The following is a 20479-nucleotide window of genomic DNA, read 5'->3' on the forward strand; positions in this document are numbered from 1 at the left end:
CACATCTCTGCCCTGGACTTTCGACACCCGAGGGCACTAGGCAGCAGTGAAAATGCAGGCTGGTAAAGAAGTCTGGACTATTTGTGAGTGAGTAACTCCTTCTGATCATCTAATGGCCGGTGAAACACTCACAAATGCCCTCCACCCCCAAGGACCTAACATGACCCTCCTCTTGCTTGTCTGAGTCAGAGGTACCAGAGCATCATCACTGGTGGGGGCCATCCCCAGCTCACACAATCGGTGGCTCCAAACCTAAGCTCTGGATGCTGGATTGTATTCTTCCTCTTCGTCACCCACTCGGGGATCAGGGGTCTCTGCCCGGACATCCTCTGTCGGCCCTGGGGAGTTGCCACAGCTCCAGCAAAAGGTGGGATCCTTGATTTCAGCATGAAGCCATCTCTCCATATATGACTAATGTACATGCTACAGTCTTCATATTTTGGAATTATAACTTAAAAGTTTCTCCTGTGAAGAAACACCTTCCATGTTTTGTTGGACTTTCCTGGTGGCGCAGTGATTAAGAATCCGCCTGCCAATGCAGGGGACACGGGTTCAAGCCCTGGACCAGGAAGATTCCACATGCCATGGAGCAACTAAGCCCGTGCACCACAACTAAAGAGCCCGTGTGCTGTAACTACTGAAGCCCATGCACCTAGAGCCCATGCTCCACAATAAGAGAAGCCCGTGCACCGCAACGAAGAGTAGCCCCCAACTCCCTACAACTAGAGAAAGTCTGTGTGCAGCAACCAAGACCCAAAGCAGCCAATTAATTAATTATTTTTTGAAAAAGCAAGGCTAAAAAAATATGTTTTGTCTATCTTCATCTCCTCTGAAACGGAGAGCATTCTTTGTGACTAATTATTTCATATTTCTAGCTCTTTCCTTCTGCTTCATTAGTCTAAGAAGAGACTGCCCTTTGCTTCCATGATCATTTTTTTTAAATGTGTCCCATTAACCTACTTAAATGCCCAGCAAGAGCAACGAGGGGGAATTTTATTAAAGTGAGAGCGGGACGCTCTGCTGTTATTACTTTCTATCTTCTCCATAACAAGGAATATGCTATCACAATGACTATTCAGTATCCACACAATGAAGGGCTCCCGTACATCTGCTCACTCTTGCACTGGAGTTGAAATTATAAGATACGGGATGTGAAATCCATTACCTCATATTTTCACCTCTGGTGTCTGGGTGACTAGATTTCTTTGAAGGAGGCAGGTTCTTGTATTTCCAGCCCATTTTACACTTAGGACCATAGCAAGGAGGCCATCGTTTTAATAGGTACACGTGAACTACTGCCACCGTTTTAGAGCCACTGTGTGCCTCTGAGTCCCTCCCCACTGAAGTGACTGACTTGCATTCATATGTCATACTTTTCCTTGAAACAGCAATGCCTTCCTGCCTCTCCTTCCCGTTCTTCCATCCTCTTAGTCACTTGTTAACTCTATTATAGCCAAACCAACCTGCTAGGGACTTACTGGGGACAAAGCGGCTATGGTCTGAATGTTTGTGTTCCCCCCAAATTCCTATGTTGAAATCCTGACCCCCAAAGGTGATAATGTTAGAAGGTGATTAGGTCATGAGGGTGGCGCCCTCATGAATGACATTAGCGCTCGTTCTGCCAAGTGGGGACATGAGAAATCAGCAGTGGGGGGACTTTCCTGGTGGTCTAGCGGTTAAGACTCCGCAATTCCAACGCAGAGGGGCACAGGTTCAATCCCTGGTCAAGGAACTGAGATCCCACATACCGTGCAGTGCACGTTGCCAAAAATAAATAAATAAATAGATAGATAGATAAAGTTAAAAAAAAAAAAAAGAAATCAGCAGTGGGCAACCTGGAAGAGGACCCTCACTCCATCACAGGGCACCCTGATCTCGGACTTCCAACCTCCAGATGTGAGAAAATAAATTTCTCTTGTTTATAAGCCACCCAGTCTACGGTAGTCTGAACGAATAAGACATTTAAGCCTTAGCTTCTATTAAAAACATGGCAAAGGTGAGAAATATGGAGATTGTGTCAAGCATTAGAAAAGTGATATTTCACGAGTCAAATAAGACCACCTTCCTGGTGACCCTGCCTCCTCACTGCTCTAGTTTACCTGATACTAAGAGGTGGATGAAGTTCATCAAAGCTTTACCCCATCCAGTGTGTTCGCAAGGTCAGTTCTAACATTTCCAAGTGCAGGGCCTGGCTCAGCCTGGCAAGGAGAGTGGTGACACAACTGTTTATCCCAAGGCTACTGAAGTGCAAACTTTTTAAGAAATGATGTCTTACATAATACATTATGACCAAGAGCATCTGAGTGGAATGAGGGGTAGATCTGGGTTGGGTCCTTCTAGCATAATAAGGTGCATGTTGAAATCCACAGCTGTGTACATAAGAGATAATCATTTTATGCCTCTACTTGAAAATCTCAAAACCTGTTAGGGACAGCGGTCTACTAGGAGGCATCTGAGATACAGCTGCCTTGTTTGGCACAAATTTTAATTTTTACATTATCTCGTATCAATGATGATGTACCACAGAGTTTTAGCACATCGGGTAAATCAAATTCATACCCTTAGCATCCTGCAGCCAATGGAACTGAAGTGCAGAAAGGTTAAGAGACCAGACACCACAAACTCACCCGGACAGGTGAGTGGGTGGATGGGTGGAGGGAGCCAAGGAAGGGGATAAGAAATGGTAGAAGGAAGGGAGAGAGGGAGGAGGAACAAGGCCTGATACTTTCTTAAAAAGTGAAGAGCTCCCACAACTACTGAGCCCACGTGGTGCAACTATTGAAGCCCACACGCCTAGAGCCTGAGCTCTGCAATAAGAGAAGCCACTGCAATGAGGAGCCCGCGCACCGCAACGAAGAGTAGCCCCCGCTCACCCCAACTAGAGAGAGCCCACACACAGCACGAAGACCCAATGCAGACAAAAAAAAGAAAAAAAAAAGCAAAATAAAACAAAACGACAACAACAATAATAATAACAATAAAATGAAGGGCTCCCTTACTTGAGGGATAGACTGCAAAAAGGACATCCCATGCTTAGAGGTAGGTATGAGAAAGAAAAGATAATAGCCCTTTATAAGTTTGCAATTACAGAGACACCAATAGCCCATTTTGTAAATAGCTTCCATAAATAGCATTACATATAAAAAGAATCTTTGCTGGCTGAGTATACTGCCAAGTCAGCCTGCTTCACATGTTTTAATAAGTCAAGCGCTGGGGAGAAAACATTTTTTCAAACATTTAAAACTGATGAATTAGGAATTTAGGAGAATAATTTCAATAGCTCCTACAAATCTTCAAAACTTCAGATTCTTTGAGCAAAGACTACTTTACCTTGGAACTTTTCTTTGATGTGGGAATCCAACGAGGTTTAAGTTTTTCTTGTTCAAATCTAAGGGGAAAGAAATAATGTAAGATTGAAATACCCACACAATAAGTTAAAACCAAAAATGAAAAAACAAAACAACCCCCCCCCCCCAAAACCAAACTCCAATGGGAAAAGAAATTCTTCACACTCCCTCTGAGAGCATTTAAGAAAAAAGGAAACCATGAACCAGAAATAAGAATACAAAAAGCACAGCCTTTAAGAATCAAATTCTACCACATACATTTTACTTCGGCAAGTTTTTTTTGGTTTTGGTTTTGGTTAATAGTAGCTAAGACACTCCATGGATTAAAAAAAAAAGATCTGACATCGTTCAGTGCTATCACTGAAATTCTCTATGGCTACAAGAATAACTCACAGCAATTAAATACTGAAAAACAGAGCTATGATCCTCAGAAAAAAAAAGGAGAAAAAAATTAAACAATTTTGGTCCAGGTAACCAGGGAGGTTGAAGGTCCTCACTGCCTGATATATCTGAGATGCTTTTAAAGAATGTGTGGCGGGGGTGGGGGAACATGGAGGGGCTGATGAACTGTGGGGGGGAACTCTTCAGCTGTGTTTTTATTGCCTTCATTAAAATCTCAATAATAACGACACGTCAAATTCACCACTTATTTATTTTTTGAAGATGACGTACATTATGTAAAGACAGCTGGTAACAATCCCATGTAGCAAAAGCACACATCCGAGTTAACTGGTTAATGAAAACCAGGCACAAATTTATAACCCGCTTTGGGTAAGTAATCTGTTGTACAGTTTTTGGCACAGCAAGTGTTTGTCCACCCAGAAAACCACAATTAGACCACTCACAGAAATTCCTCCCCCTACGGAAGAGCCTTTTACTGTTTACTGTTTGGAGGCAGAAGCTTGAGGAAAAGACAGTGCAAGGTATACCAGATGCAGACATGTCATTAGCCATCAAAATACGCTCTGAATCCCGGAATTTGGAAATTCCAAACAACTTGAGAAATACAATAAAATGAAACGTATCTTGCCAATTAAACATCTAGCCTTTTTTTGCTAATTACACAAATATCTTTGTGACATATTTAGAAAAAGAGAACTCAGTTCAAAGAGCTATCAAATATTGTAGAAGAAAATTCCTGAACCTGACACCTCAATTGTTCAAATCACTTCCTAATCATGCATTTGGGCTAGAAAATACTTTTGTGGACAATGGCTGAATTTCCAATGTCATATTCGAGATAACCTAATCATTTCCTTTTGGTTCAGTCAGTGAACTGAATCTGAGATGCCACTTCAGTAGTTAAATTGAAAGCACATCTTTTCCTCTGGGCTCAAAGGGAAGCCACTAAAAAGACAACATTTTGTTCCAGTCTCCTGTGAAAATTTCGTAAAAAGACACACACTCACCACTGCCTACTGGATATAATTTAGTAGATATAACATTTGGTTTAGAAAAATATTTTAGCTAAAGTACAGCACATCTAGAACTTAATCCAAAATTTGGGCATTCCAATTTAATCTGCAGTGTTTCCTCCATAAATGCTTTAGTGGTTTAGCAGTATTTTTAACTTACAACAGAAAAAAAGTCATGTTTCTCAGCAATCACAGGATAAGCTAATTTATAAAGCCAATAAGATATTAAAAGTATCTTTTGAGAAAACCATAGAACCATATAACAGGGGCATCCAAGGTAAAACGGAGGATGCAAGACATTTGTGATGTTATAAAATAGACTCTTCAGTGTATTTCCCATTTCTCTCCCCTTACCTTGTTTCTCAGAGAACTTGAAAGCTCCCAAGCAGCTAGAAATCGCTGGGCTTCTGAACATGGTTGCACACAGAAAGTTCAGGGACAGAGCCTGCTCTACAGCTAATTCTCAACCAGCCACGGCCTGCAGCCCCTCTGAGCAAAACTGGGTTGAGCTTTTCACAGCGCAGGGCGAGAGCACTCAGGCACTGGTCTCCTTGACAGGATAGTAAATGCAAAGCAAGAGGCTGCAGGCTGGAAGAGCTCAAACTCCGTAATCAGATTACAAGCAGAAATTAGGCCTGTGGATGCTGGAATAGACTGGATTCCAGTGATGGGACGTGTATGAGGTTACTACTTCAGAGCCACAGCCGAATCACAGCTTCTGCTTCAGCTCAGGAGACAATGCTATAACCTAAGCACCATCCGAGAGTCAGGACAACTCCTCCCTGCCTTAAAAATAAACAAACAAATAAAAACAAAACCACACAGAGCCTCTGGATGTACTGGGAAGAAAGGAAGACTCCTAACTATTCCCAGGCCACTCAGAGTCTGGCTTTGGCTATGTTCAATGAAACATTTTATCCAACAGAGAGCCAAAACCCCACAGGGAAGAGTTAAGATTTATGAGCAACATATGAGTGAAACTGTGGGAAAAGAAAAGGCAGATATTACTAGAGGTTCAAAAATCTTAACTTGAGACAGAAGAATAAGTATTACTTATTCTAATATTTTAGTTTAGTTTCCTAAAGACCTTTTGTAGAGCAGGTCTACACTTAATAGGAAATTGAGAGGAAGGTAGAGCTCTCCTCTGTACCCCCTCCCGGACACCTGCACAGCCTCCCTAGCCTCCCTCTCCTCCCCTTATCAACACTCCCCCACCACAGCTTACAGTTGATACAAAGAAAGAACCTTGGTAACGGGTGATACGTCATAATCACGACGGTTTAACCTCAGGGGTCACGTTTGGTGTTGTACATTCTATGGGTCTGGACAAACATACAATGTCATGTAGCCATCATTACAGCATCACACAGAGTATTTTCACCGCCCTCAAAATCCTCTGTGCTCTGCCTTTTCATCTCCCTCCCCCTTGCCCTGGCAACCACTGATGTTTTTATGTCTCCACAGTTTTGCCTTTTCCAGAATGTCTTCGAGTTGGAATCATACAGGATGTAGCCTCTTCAGATTGGCTTCTTTCACCCAGTACATAGTATGCGTTTAAGGGTGCTCCGTGTCTTTCCGTGGCTTGATAGCTCATTTCCTTTTAATACCGAATAATATTCTAGTGTCTAGATGGACCACAGTTTATTTATCCATTCACCTACTGAGAGACATCTTGTTTGCTTCCAAGTTTTGGCAATTATGAATAAAGCTGCCCTACACATCCATTGGAGGTTTTTGTGTAGGCTACACATTTCAACTCCTTTGAGTAAATACCAAAGAATATGACTGCTGGATTATATGGTAAGAGTATGTTTAGTTCTGCAAGAAACTTGACAAACTGTTTTCCAAAGGAGCTGAACTGTTTTGTAGTCCCACCAGCATAAATGAGACTTCCTGTTGCTCTATGTCCTCACCAGCATTGGGTGGTGTCAGTGCTCTGGATTTTGGCCATTCTAATAGTGACATTTTGTTGTTTTAATTTCCATTTCCCTGATGACATATGACGTGGAGCATCTTTTCAAGGGCTTATTTGCCATCTGTATCTATTCCTTGTTTCCTTGGTGAGGTGTCTGTTCAGGTCTTGGGCCCAAATTTGATTCAGTTGTTTTCTTACTGCTGAGTTTTAAGAGGTTTCTTTGTTTTGTTTTTTGGGGGTTTTTTTGTATATTTTGGATAACAGTCCTTTATCAGATGCATCTTTTGCAAATATTTCCTCCCAGTCTGTTGTTTTTCCAATTCTCTTGATATTGTCTTTCACAGAACCAAAGTTTTTCATTTTAGTGACGTTCAGCATATTGATTCTCTCTTTCACGGGTCGTGTCTTTGGTGTGGTATCTAAGGCATCACCATGTCCAAGGTCATTGAGGTTTTCTCTATGTAATCTTCTGGGAGTTTTACAGTCATGTGTTTTACATTTACAATTATGATCCATTTTGGGTTAATTTTCATGCTGGGTGTAAGGTCTGTGTCCTTACACATTTTTTTTCACATGTGGGTGTCCACTTGTCCCAGCACCACTGGTTGTTGGCCTGTCTGTGTCTCCAATCTTAGGGCCAGTGGTTTGCTCCTCCCAAATCTAACTGCCCCAAGAAGAACTGTTGACTTTTCAGTCTGTTCAGCGTCTTACTTGTTACTGGGATGAAGTGGTGACTTCCAAGCTCCTTACATGCAGAACCGGAAACACTGGAGTCTGCTGTTTATTTCTTAACTGCAGCACGCAGCTGGTGTGGCCAAGCGATGATAACGCAACTCCAAGAAAAACACGCAATAATTAGAGACTGACAATCTGACAGCTAAAAGGAGCATTAAAGAGAACCTAGGAAAATCATCTCCTTTCCAAGATGAGGAGGAAACAGAGGCCTAGAGAAGTAACTTGCTCTGGGTACACACTTGTGAGTGATGGAGCCGGCAGGGCGGGGCGGGGGGAGTCAAGATCATGATTTGCCCCCAATAACCCCCCCGCCAGGAGGCAGCAACCCTGAGTCTGTCCATCTTTGTATGTTTAGTGATGAAAAATTTACCTGCTGCATAGCAGGCCTGCAGTGAATGTTTGCTGAATGGTTATAGGAAATAATGGAATTCTCTTTTTCTAAAGGCTAGCGATTCCATTCTAAAATGATGTGCGTTGCAAAATAATTAGGATTATATTTCTATACATATTTTAATGTTTTCTGCAAATGTCTATCACACATAGAACACTTTGGCTCTTTTTTTGGGGGGGGGGGTGCCAAAAGACATTTTTCAAAATAAAATCTAAGGTTTTTTTTTGTTGTTGTTGTTTAGTCAGTAATACTGGCATTAATGTGATTATATTTATATAGAATGAAATGAAGAGTGAAACTAAGTTTCTTAAAGTAGCAAATTCCTTTTTTTCAGATATTAAAAAAAATGATGTACGTTGAATTTATATCTTGCTTTCAAACCAGATGGATTTAAACTGATTTCTAGACTACACACTTCACTTGAAAAGGAAGACGTACGTGGAAAATTCAGTAAGGTGAGACAACAGAAGGCACATTGGCTATACCGTGGGGCAGCAGTGGCGTTTGGCATTTTCTCTCCACCGCTGATTTCTCCAACTCTCATCTTTTCCTTTTTCAAAGCACTGTAATCATCAATACTCAGAAACAATGCTTTATGGAAGTAAAATATTTTATTGGATGTTTCTGAAGTTTTAATCTTGAAATTAAAAAGAAATGAAGCCAGGGACTTCCTAGGTGGCGCAGTGGATAAGAATCCGCCTGCCGATGCTGGGGACATGGGTTCGATCCCTGCCCCAGGGAGATACCACATGCCACGGAGCAACTAAGCCCGTGTGCCACAACTACTGAGCCTGTGCTCTAGGGCCCATGAGCCACAACTATTGAGCCCATGTGCCGCAGCTACTGAAGCTCATGCGCCTAGAGCCTGTGCTCCACAGGAGAAGCCATTGTAATGAGAAGCCCACACACTGCAACAAAGAGTAGCCCCCGCTCACCTAGAGAAAGCCCGTGTGCAGCAATGAAGACCCAACGTAGCCAAGAAAGAAAGAAAGAAAGAGAGAGAGAGAGAGAGAGAGAGAGAGAAAGAAAGAAAGAAAGAAAGAAAGAAAGAAAGAAAGAAAGAAAGAAAGAAAGAAAGAAAAAAGAAATTTATAAAAAAAAAAAAAGAAAAAGAAATGAAGCCAATGTTTAAGTGTCCGGTATACGGGCATGCAGAAATGCTTTGGCACAAGGGGCATCAATGTGTGAACGGGAGGGGTGGAAGGAGGTCGTCATCGAGGGCCTGGGAGTGTCGCGTCATGATGTGTGGGCAGTGGCTGGAGAAACCACTCAGATGCCACCGACATCCCAAAGTGGAATCAGTAAGACAACAGAATCAGGCCTTGGTAAACCCCAAATTTTGGAGTCTGGAGCTGAAGAGGCCTTTCTCATCACTTGACTGTCTTTTGTTTTTATTTTTTAATTTTTATTTTCTTTTTAAATTTTTAAAAATTTGATTGAAGTATAGTTGGTTTATAATGTTGTGTTTGATCTCTGCTGTACAGCAAAGTGACTCAGTTATACATATAAGTACATTCTTTTTCAGATTCTTTTCCATTATGGTTTATCCCAGGATAATGAATATAGTTCCCTGTGCTCTACAGCAGCACCTTGTTGTTTATCCATCCTGTGTATACTAGTTTGCATCTGCTAACCCCAAACTCCAACTCCATCCCTCCCCCTTGGCATCCACCAGTCTGTTCTCCATATCTATGAGTCTGTTTCTGTTTAATAGATAAGTTCATTTGTGTCATATTTTAGATTCCATCTATAAGTGATATTATATGGCATTTTTTTTTTCTTTCTGACTTACTTTGCTTAATATGATCATCTCTAGGTCCATCCATGTTGCTGCAAATGGCATTATTTCATTCTTTTTTATGGCTGACTAGTATTCCATTGTGCATATATACACCTGCATCTTCTTTATCCTTTCCTCTGTTGATGGACATTTAGGTTGTTTCCATGTCTTGGCTATTGTGAATAGAGCTACTATGAACACAGCGGTGCATGTATCTTTTTAAATTACAGTTTTGTCCAGATATATGCCCAGGAGTGGGATTGTGGGATCATATAGCAATTCCATTTTTAGTTTTTTGAGGAACGTCTATACTGTTCTCCACAGTGGCTGTGCCCATTTACATTCCCGCACCTGCCTTTTTGCAAAATGTTACACAGCTCTCCCTCTCACTGCCCCCAGGATGACTCTTGCCTTGGCCTGGGCACAAAAGAAAGAGGGCTGTTCTGTAAGCTCATCCTGGATTGAGGTTATAGCATCTCCCAGCCCGAGAGCCCACGTGGCCTTAACTGGCCAAAAGACCCGTCTGACCCTAAGAGGAGGATGCGAGCCAGCCGCTGGTTGCTTTTTACAAATCTCATACGATTTCCTGGTCTGGTTTTGGTGCCACAGATGTTCATCAAGACCAGGGCTGACTCCAGACCTGAGTAATTAGGACATAAGCGAGACCTAATGCAAAGACGGAAGGAAGTCCGCATGCCTGGTGGGGCTGAGTGATTCCACTCTGCTTCCTTCTCCCCTTCCCAAGGGCCCCTCCTCACCGCAGAAGGACAAGGTAAGGAAGTTATTAGCAACTGTGAAGAGTACCAATGACTCAGGAATTCTACTTCCAGAAGGAGGAGAAAAATGTTTACCACAGCAGTGTTTATAAATGTATAAAGCTGGAACCAGCCCACACAGGGGGACACGGAGAAGAATGGGTAAACAAACCACAAAAGAAAACCAGGTCTGAAACTCCAATGGCAATGTGAACATTTTTTGTGGTATGCTGTGTTAGACACACACACACCCCTTATCAGAAAGACAATAAACAGCCCAAAACATTCGTTATCTCCCAACTTGGAGATAACTCTTTCCATGCTTCCCTCTCTCTATTTTGCAAGTTTCCACAACAGGCATGAGTTACTTCTGTAATTACTAAAACAAGTACAAATAAAGATGAAGGTAGTAGGTCCTTCTGAGATCCCAAGGCTTAGAAGCGGCCTAAAAATTTAGGGGAAAATCCTGATTGGAAGTGCACCTACGGGCTGATGGCTCAAGGTCAAACTGCCCGTTTCTTCTAAGCCTACTGTATGCATTTCTTGGCTATAAATACAGGAGCTGATCCAGAGATTTGCCAATGTCCTCGATGACATGCAACACGGGCTTTGTCAAACTAGACCCCAGGTGGGCCCTGATCATGGAAGTGCCTGGACCAACTTCCTACCCCCAACACCCCTCCCCCCCAGCAACCAGCACTGAATCCCCCTGTGAAAGCCCCTTATAGATTTCTCTCTTGCCAATTAAACTTGTCCTGCTTGCAAACCTTCACTGTTTCCTAAGGATTATATAAACTTGAGGGACAACACCTGGACACTCCTGGGCACATCCCTAGCACAGCGTCTGGCTCAGAACCAGGACCTGTAAATACCAGATGAATGCCTGAGCGAGTGAATGAATGAATGAAGGAAGCAAGTAAGCAAATCAGCAATGGAATCACTTCTGTTCTCCCCATTCTTAGATTTAGTCCCATTCCCAGCCAGCTCCAGTTCTAAACTAGCGGCAGAAAGGAAAAGAGGGATGTCACTCCCTCCTCGAGACTCCTTCTAAAGCCGTCCTATCTTTCTTAAACTGTGAGGCTACAATGGGGAGCGTGAACGCGTGTGTGCGAGGACAAAGGGGGAGAAAAGGTCAAAGATTCGCCAGGGACGTCGTGTAACTGGAAAAGGTAGGGAGGGATTCCTTCCTCCAGCTGTGGACAATGTCTCTAGAGTCCAGGTAAGAAGGGTCACCTTCTCCATTGCCAAGGTCAAAGGACAAGGTGTCAGAAGACAAAGGATCAAGGTGTTAAACCCTCAGGGAGCTTGCGGCATGGTCACGGCTGGGGTGCAGGATGACACGTGGCTGGACTGAGGAGCCAGGGTCCTGTGAGGGCTTCTAGCTGATGACATTCACAAATCCCTGCAGGACGAGGGGAGCTGTCCTTTGGGGTCGATCACCATGACAGATGACATGGAAACAACGCCAATGGAAAGGGAAAGAGCCAAATACCCTACCTGGCAACTAGCCATTTTCCACCACACCTGGTGGGATGATAGGAAGGAGCTGGGAAGAGCTGGACCCCTGCTAACAGCACAGGGCGGGGCGCAGTGCTAAGTGATCTAGGGCAGCAGTCCCCATCTTTTTGGCACCGGGGACCAGTTTCACAGAAGACCATTTTTCCACGGACGGGGGCGGGAATGGTTTCAGGATGATTCAAGCGCATTACATGTACTGTGCACTTTATTTCTATTATTATTACATTGTAATATATAATGAGATAATTATACAACTCACCCTAACGCCGACAGGAGGCAGAGCTCAGGCAGTAGTAATGCGAGCGATGGAGAGAGGCTGTAAATGCAGACGAAGCTTCATTCACTAGTCAGCCACTCACCTCCTGCTGTGCGGCCCTGTTCCTAACACGCACGCCATGGACTGGCACCAGTGTGTGGCCCGGGGCTTGGGGACCCCTGCTCTAGGGCATTAACACATGTGGTCCTCGCCAGAGATCCTACTAGTATCACCACCTGCAGATGAGAAAACTGAGATACGGTGTGATCTGGGATAAATACGCAAGCCTAGATTGGCCCCTTAAAGCGCATCTCTAAAGGCAAAACAGCCATTCGCTGGGCAGGGAAATATGAAGGGGGGGGCGTGAGTCAGTGAGAAAATGCTGTGGAGGCGCTCTGAACTTTGGAGCGCGTTAATTAATCCACGCAGGGATCTACATACTGAGAAAAGATGCGGGTATAGGGCACACGGCTGCATGATATCATCCTTTGTTTCTTATTGTGCTCCCTCAATAGCAACTAGGGTAGCCCCAGTCGACAGGAAAATGAGTTGAAATTTAAGGCAATACAGGGCAGTGTGAAACGATGACTAACAATTGTCTGGATACACACTATTCTAAGTTATTGGTGCATTTCTAAAATTAAGCACCACAGAACGATTTTAATGAAATCTACCACAAGCTACTAAATGCCGATGGCTGGGCTGACATTCCAGAGTGGAGGATATATTTTTAAAGCCTATGAAAGGAGTATTTTGTACGCTAGCAGCAGCTGTAAATGGTATTCTCATTTTCTTTAGCGGATTTTATTTGTGTGTGTAGACTCTTAACCTGGGGCAGAATTGCCTGCCATGAGGTAATCCCATCAGCGGGGAGACCGTTTGGTCCCTTGCATTTCCCTTTTATCACACACTGGTTATTCGTACATTCCAGATTCCTCATTTTAGTGTGCATTGTGAAAGGCTTTGTGAATTTTGGTTAGTGGTCATATTTAGGGCAAGTCTGCAAATAAAATTTGTGTGGGAAGACATTCGGGAACCTTTCTGAAACCTTGAAAATGTTAAAGTATGTGGGCCGAGCGATGGGATTCAGAATGTCCTGCTTGAGCAGTGGAGGAGCTGAGGGTGTGAGGCGTGGAGACTAATATCACCCTGTTTGGTCCTGAAGGATGGCTGGTTAGCCAAAGACGGGTAAGATTCCTCAGAGGAGGAACAACCTAAGACAGGCACAGCCGCAGAGGGGCCAACAGGGGTGGTGCATAGAGCCTTCCTTATATCACCCTGTTTGGCCCTGGAGGATGACTGGTTAGCCAGAGACGGGTAAGATTCCTCAAGGGAGGAACAACCTAAGACAGGTACAGTCGCAGAGGGGCCAACACGGGTGGGGCACAGACCCCTAATATCTGAGAGAGGTTTCCTGCCCCCAGGGCTGTTTTGCTCTCCACCCCCAGCTCAAATCCACACCTGCTCAACTGGGACCCAGGAAGTAAACAAAGATAATTGCCTCAGTCATGTGAGGCCTTTGATTGTTTATGAGTGTAACCTGAGAATGTTAGCCCACGAACTCAATAAAAGCAACCTGGGATGAGTCAGCAGGGCTCTTGATCCGAGACGTCTTGAGCCCCCCGGTCCCACTTTTCTCTTCAGTCTGTGTCTGTGTCTTCTTCAAGCTTGCGGCACCCGTCACTCGCCTCGAGTCGCCGAGCTGGTCTCGGCAAATTTGGTGTTGTGTAATTATGTAAGGTAATTTAAAACAGGCCACATATACAGAGATGAAAAGGCAAAAGTACTTTTAACAATAAGGAATATTACCACTCACCGATATTTCTTTATCAGATGTGTTGAAAGAACCATGCCAGTCTTGCTATATTCAAAAAGTCTTTTTTAAAAAAAAGGCTTATTGCAATCCCTCGAAAGACTTATTAATGCTTTACATTAAATGTTCAAACAAGTAATGTTAACATTTGTCGTGAGAATGTAATCATCTGAACTCCCGACCTATTTTGAATCTATAGCTAATGAATCTTGTTGGAAAATAATCCAACGAGCTTGAGAGGATATCAGCTGTTTCTCAGAGCAAGAAAAAAACAAAAGTCAGTTCTGTGTTTAAGATATACACTGAGATATACATACAGTGGAATATTGTTCAGCCTTAAAAATGGAATTCTGACGCATGCTATGAACATACGTCATAGATGAACCTTGACGATATTATGTTCAATGAAACAAGTCAGACATAAAAAGACAAATATTGTATGATTCCACAGAGAAGACATAAGCAGAAGAGTCGAACTCGTAGAGACAGAAAGTAGAGTGTGGTGACCAGCAACCAGGGGGAGGGGACTCTGAGGAGTGAGTGTTTAATGGGACAGATTCCGCTGGAGAAAAAAAAAGTCCTGGAGCTGGATGGTGATGATGTCTGCACAACAATGTGAACGTGCTTAATGCCACTGAACTGTGCCCTTAAAAATGGCTAAAGCGGTAAATTTTATGTTATGTATATTTTACCATGATTTTTTAAAAATATGCACTGTAGGTAAAGCACAGACAGACAGAAAAGGGAGGCAGGTGCTGGGCCTCCAGGGCACAGCCCCCCTGAGGGGCAGGGGACCAAAAAGAGATGCCGACCCACACGTGGTCGGGGAGACACCAAGGATGTTTTTGACCTGTCAGGGCACCAACACACAAAGGGTCCTTAAGCAGCGATGGGATGAATACATAGGCATTCACTGTATAAAACTGGAATCTGTCTCCTAGAACAGGGGTCCCTGACCCCTGGTACCAGTCCATGGTCTGTTAGGGACAGGGGCACACAGCAGGAGGGGAGTGGCAGGTGGGCAAGTGAAGCTTCATCTGCAGCTCCCCATACTCCCCATCCTCGCATTACTGCCTGAAGCATCACCCCCCGACTCCCGACCCCGTCCATGTAAAAACCATCTTCCACAAAACCCGTTCCTGGTGCCAAAAAGCTTGGGGACCTCTGTCCTAGAACATCATAAGGTGCAGATGTCCTTTCTTTAGAATTGCAGGGGCCCTAGCCCCCTCTCACAATTACAGTGGTCCAGGGAGGTCAGAGAATGCCAGTCACTCAATACACACTAGCGGATGGTTTTCACATGAACAGAAAGCGAGGCAATACTGCCTCATCAGATACGAGAATTTTTTACGCGTCTAAAAATCCAGACGGAAGACAAGTAAACACGTAAAATTGCTGTTGATACCTGATAGATCCTAACTGTTCAGAGTTATGCTTGAGTGATTTCAAGGAAAGAGTTCCGAGTAAAAGAATTTCTGGGCTTCCTTGTCCTCAGAAGGGCATCTTAATAAAAACAACAACCATGGCCACCTCCACGACATTACTCAGTGTGAAAACCCAAGAATAATGCAGCAACCCGATGCCTCTAATGTTTCCCAAAGGTTATGTTACCTGGTATCCAAAAGATCTTACCTAGAGTCTCGAAACAGGTTCCAAGGCATTTGCTGGTTGATTAGGAGGGGCAGGGGGGAAAAGGGGTGTCAGTGACCCCTGACTGTTCGTGGTGGGTTTTTCCATTGTGGAAGAATCACTGAGAAAGCAGATCCTGTGCTCTTACATGGAGTGGCAATGGGAGGTTATGACAAAGAAGCTGAAGACATATTCTACTCAGCGTGCAGAAATGACTAAAGATATGTTTACACTTCTGAGTCAGTTTCACATCTGATAAAAGGCAAATGACACCAAACGTGAGTGCCCCTCAGAGTCACGTGGGGTGCTTGTTAAAAATGAAGGTCCCCCCCACCTTCCCTGGTGGGCCAGTGGGTAAGATTCCACGCTTTCAAAGCACAGGGAGCAGGTTTGATCCATGGTTGGGGAACTAGGATCCCACATGCTATACTGTGTGGCCAAAAAAGAAAAGAAAAAATATATATATAACAGAGCTGTGATTATATTTAAAAAATGGAGGTTCCCCCCACCCCAGGTGATTCTGAGATGGTTGAAAGTTTGAGAACCATTGGTCCAAGCCATTTGTGATGTGAGACCAGGAAGAAGCAGGAAAACAGAACCAGATGGATGCGTGTGATGAAGGAAGGCTTCTTGAGGGTGACTGGCGAGCGGGACGTGACAGGACGGAAAGCGGACGGAAGCATGAGACCTGGGACGAGAACAGTGCTTACAGGAGGGGTGAGCTTAAGTGGGGTCCCATCCAGGAGTTGAGAGGGGGCCTGACCAGGCCATTCAGAGGTGGGGAGGGGGGGAATGGAGAGCCTCCCAGACGGTGGGGGTGCGTGGGATGGGGGGATTCACGTGCTGTGAAGAAACACGGGAGTCGTCACTGAAGCCCAACTAGGAAAAGAAAGGTTGGGTCCCTGTCATACCTGGGCACCAAGCTGAAACATCGAGCTGCAGGGTCTGCAGGTGGTGAGAGAACAAACACTCTCTTAGGAACAGAGAGGGGCTGGCCAACATCTAACACGTGGCTGTGTGCCTCTTAGCATTTCAGTCTCTGAGCTGGGACTGCAGACAGTGAAATGCAAAAGCTTATACAAATCGCCTTTTGGGGATAAAGAACCCCGTGACTGCGATCCCTGCCCAACCTGGCTGCCCACCGCACTACTGGGGGCTTGGTCTCCATGAGACACGACCAGCCAGGCTTCGCGTCCTGGCCACTTGAAGCTGGCGAGACAGAGGTAAGTTCCAAGGGGACTCCAGTGTTGAGACCAAGGTGTAAAGTGGAGGCTGAGGTTTTTCCATGATCTGCAGAACCTTTCCAATTAGACCTTCATTCAGCGACTTGAACCCAACATGCAGAAGAAAGATGTCAACCCTAACCCCGACCCTGTGCTGGCCCACACCTCTCCTGCCTCCTGGAGAACATTCCTTGCGTCTCTGGACCCATCTCTTCTCACACAGGATTCGCTGAGCAACCACTAGAGGTCAGGCACCGTGAATAAGTTCAGGGTCTGGATGAGGAAATCACCTAATACGTCAAGGGTGGATGTTTGTACACGGTGCCACAGTCCTTTTCCACCTGTTATCCTGGACTCTTTGAACGTTTCCCTGCTTCTTCCGTTACTCCCATCAAGTATGTGTATTTGTTTTCCCAGATATGATACATTCTTCCTGGGTCTAATGAGAGAAAGTTCCAGGAGCTGTAGACCAACCGAGAGCACAAGGAGAATTGAAGCAAAGGGTGCACGGTTCCTTCAGGGACTTAGTCCCTGGAACAGAGAACCAGCGATCCCTCCTTCCTCCTCTGGCCTTCAAAACACCTGATGATGCGAGCTGAAGCATTTCAATCGTGACAGCTCTTGTAAGTTAGCACGTAAACTGCCGTGTCCCAGGCAAATGTAAATTACCATATGGCTTTTTACGTTCATACTGATCTGGAATGAAATATTTATTGCCTGCTCCACTGTAGCTAATCACTTATTGCAGTAATTAAGGCATGATCAAACACATTGATTGAAGCAGTATACTCCACTGGAGTCGGCGATGACGTACATTTCCTCCCCTTTAGAAAAGGCAACACTTTCACTTTCCAAAAACAGTGGCTATTTCTTAAAATCAAACACTCATTTATCATTAAAGCTATATACATATTTTTTAAAAAATCAAATGGGAAAACTCGATTGCCTACCCCCTAGAATTTTAACTTCCACATTCAAAGTAACTAGGATGTCAAAGTTTCAAGCCATAGTCTTGGAACTTAGGATTCGGTAGACTTTTGAGGCTTTGAATTCAGCGCCTCAAAGCGTTTGTTCTAACACGAAGCCCCTTCCCTTCTTCTGACATCTTTGTGAGGCATCAAGAAAACATACCCGTGCGAGAGACTCCTCTGCTTCTTCTCATCCTAGACACCGTTCATCTTTTTCTCTTTAAAATGTGGAGTGCGATCATCTTTCCCCTGGCCAACGAGCTCTGCATCGAGTCCCACGGTCTTACAAGGTCTCAGCAGAGCTTGGCATCAAGATAACAGGTCCCTTTTTGCAGAGGTCAGAAGTTTACATACTAAGAAACGTATCTCAAAGCCATAGCCCATGACTTGGGGGGCCAATCAGCTAAGCAGCCTACAGAGATGGAAATAGACACTTCAAGAAAGAAAAAGAAAAAGGGATTTCTTTAACAGGAGGGGGAAAGTCAGTTCACCCTTTCCCTGAATGACAAGTAGCAGAGGTAAGTCAATTAAAGGAAGATAACACGGTCAAACATGCCCTCTTCCCCTGTGGTGAACGTACACACACACACACACACACACACACACACACGAGCCGAATCTGACACACACACACGCACACACACACGCGCGCCGAATCTGACCCCAGTGGGAGGAGCGTCCCCGTTCACAGAGGCAGCCAGTGACCTTTGCTACCACAAGATTTCTAGAGGGAATCACCTGAGCTAGGGGATGGGGCAGCTGGAACACCTGCTGTAAATGCCTTCCTTCTCGGTAGGTGGTCCAGTGCCTGCACCAGGTGCAGACAGGAGAGAAGGAAACTTAGACCAGAGACACGAACTTGAACCCCCATCTGGTTGCGGCCACATCACCAGTTCCGGCCCCTCCTCCCCCTGCTCACTGTCTCCTGAGCAGCCCTGGTTCACCCAGCTGCTTAAACTCAAAAATGTGTGGCATCTGAACAAAAATTTCAGTATAGAAAAGTGCCGTCTTCTGTAGTTTCTAGCTGCCACACCAAGTTTTGGGGGGGAAAAAGCCGCAAAAGAGAAAAGATGGACTCAGCCTAAAAGGTTCAATCAAGTCACGTATTTCCCTTGGATGCTGGGCTGTGGTCACCATCTACCCATGCTCATCAGACCTTATTACTGAAGAGAACAAAGAGGATGTAAGGAATGTCATTTTGGAAGAGAAACATACATGGAGAGGTCCCTCTAGAACTTGTGCAGTCTCACCTGCATTTTACAGGCAGCAGTGGAAGCAACCGGTCCAGGGTCCTAGTCCCACTTGTGACAGCCCTAGAACCCTGCTCCCCTGTTCCCAGGGCTGTTCTCTGCACGGTGCCACCTTGCTCCCTGGTGACAGTTCTGCACGCATGACCTCACCCCTAGAAAGACTTTACTATAAAACATGATCAAGATTCTGACTCTCTAAAACATCCTGGACTAAAAGGAAACCATTAAACATTTCCTGGTTAAGCCCATATTTCATAGAATAAGTCCTGACACAGGACTTGACAGTACAAGAGACAGAGTAAGTAGAGCGTTAGGAAAATGAGCGATGCCCCTCTGTCCTTCGGGAAGTCACCTCCTCTTTTCCATCCGCACCATAAAGTGTGTCTGCCAAGGAGAACGCCTGTTCTGGCATCACTGCGCCAGAATTAATTGAGCAGTACTAGGCCATGTCTCCAGGGTTTTGGCTCCTTGCAGGACACAAGCTCACAGCCACCCGCTGTGCTGGCCTGTCCCTGGGCGCCAGCCTTCTCGGCCTGCCCGTCTGCCTAATAAGGCCACGTGCAAGCTGATGGGCTGGCTGGCTTTTAGGTCACCTACTGTTCACTGTAGGAACTCTAGGCTAGCAAGCAAAGCCAGAGCCTACCTTTTGGCAGACAAAGGGTTACCCTTTGCCAAAGCTCTTAAAAGCCTGCACAGTTGGGCTATTTACATAATAATAGAACCTCACTGCTGCAGAGCCTGTCAGACTCTGGATAAGCTTTCTGGGTTAAAGGAACAGAACTTGAGCTGTGGCCTGGCTGAAGGGAGGCTGTGCAAAGGAAACTTCTTTGCCTCTGCCTCTCCAGGCCCCTCCAGGCTCCATCCAGACAGCACACACCGTCAGGTTTGAGAGCAACCTATTTAGCACGCATCCTGACTCCCCCAGATGCCCCGACTCCAAAAATAGCTGCCGACTGTCTCCAAATAGATGGCAAGTCCCGGGTCCTTAAAAGGGAGTCAGTGGGTCAGGTGCAGGAACAACGCTTAGCATTCCAGAAAGTAAACTTCTGTATTTTCAAATAAGGAGGCTGAGCTGTTAGCGAAGCTGTGCCTGACTACCAACACCCCTTATTTCCATTTCTGGTCTGGTCCTGACTCCTTGGACTCATACACCAAGGAAGAGACCAAGTCTATGTGATTAACGGTGCACATTCACCAGTTTCCTTTTGCTTTTAGCCAGCAGTTTCTGTTCTTCAGAATCTGATACATCCCAACAGAGTTTCCAACGCCACCAGAATTCCGAGTTTCACCAGTCGGCTGGCGATGCGAGATGAGGAAGGATCAGGGAGCAAGAAACAGCAAACCTGAAGGATGCCCCCCCCCAAACCATTCGTTCACATGTGAAGCCACGTACACAGCCAAGATGCTGATGGATTACGGCAAAGGAACTAACCCGACAGCCTCCCCCTTCTCCCCTCCGCCTCGTGCTCACATCCAATGTGAAC

At 45.0% G+C, this 20479-nt stretch overlaps 1 protein-coding gene across 18 annotated transcripts in view; it reads right to left on the reverse strand.

Moving 5' to 3' along the window:
• SVIL (supervillin) overlaps nt 1-20479 on the reverse strand; it is a 153463-nt gene that overhangs the window by 96291 nt on the left and 36693 nt on the right. For 15 of the 18 annotated variants that reach the window (XM_057733352.1, XM_057733335.1, XM_057733338.1 and 12 more), the window contains one exon: nt 3331-3388. Coding sequence is in view for 16 of the 18 variants with exons in the window: in XM_057733335.1 (XP_057589318.1) it covers nt 3331-3388 (58 nt within the window). In the remaining 2 variants the exon portion in view is untranslated. Of the gene's footprint in view, nt 1-3330; nt 3389-5116; nt 5492-7388; nt 7435-20479 lie in introns of those variants that run through there. The other 3 variants (XM_057733353.1, XM_057733337.1, XM_057733344.1) reach the window with 2 other exon arrangements.

Source organism: Hippopotamus amphibius, chromosome 4, assembly GCF_030028045.1.
Source record: "Hippopotamus amphibius kiboko isolate mHipAmp2 chromosome 4, mHipAmp2.hap2, whole genome shotgun sequence".
Taxonomy (NCBI): domain Eukaryota; kingdom Metazoa; phylum Chordata; class Mammalia; order Artiodactyla; family Hippopotamidae; genus Hippopotamus; species Hippopotamus amphibius.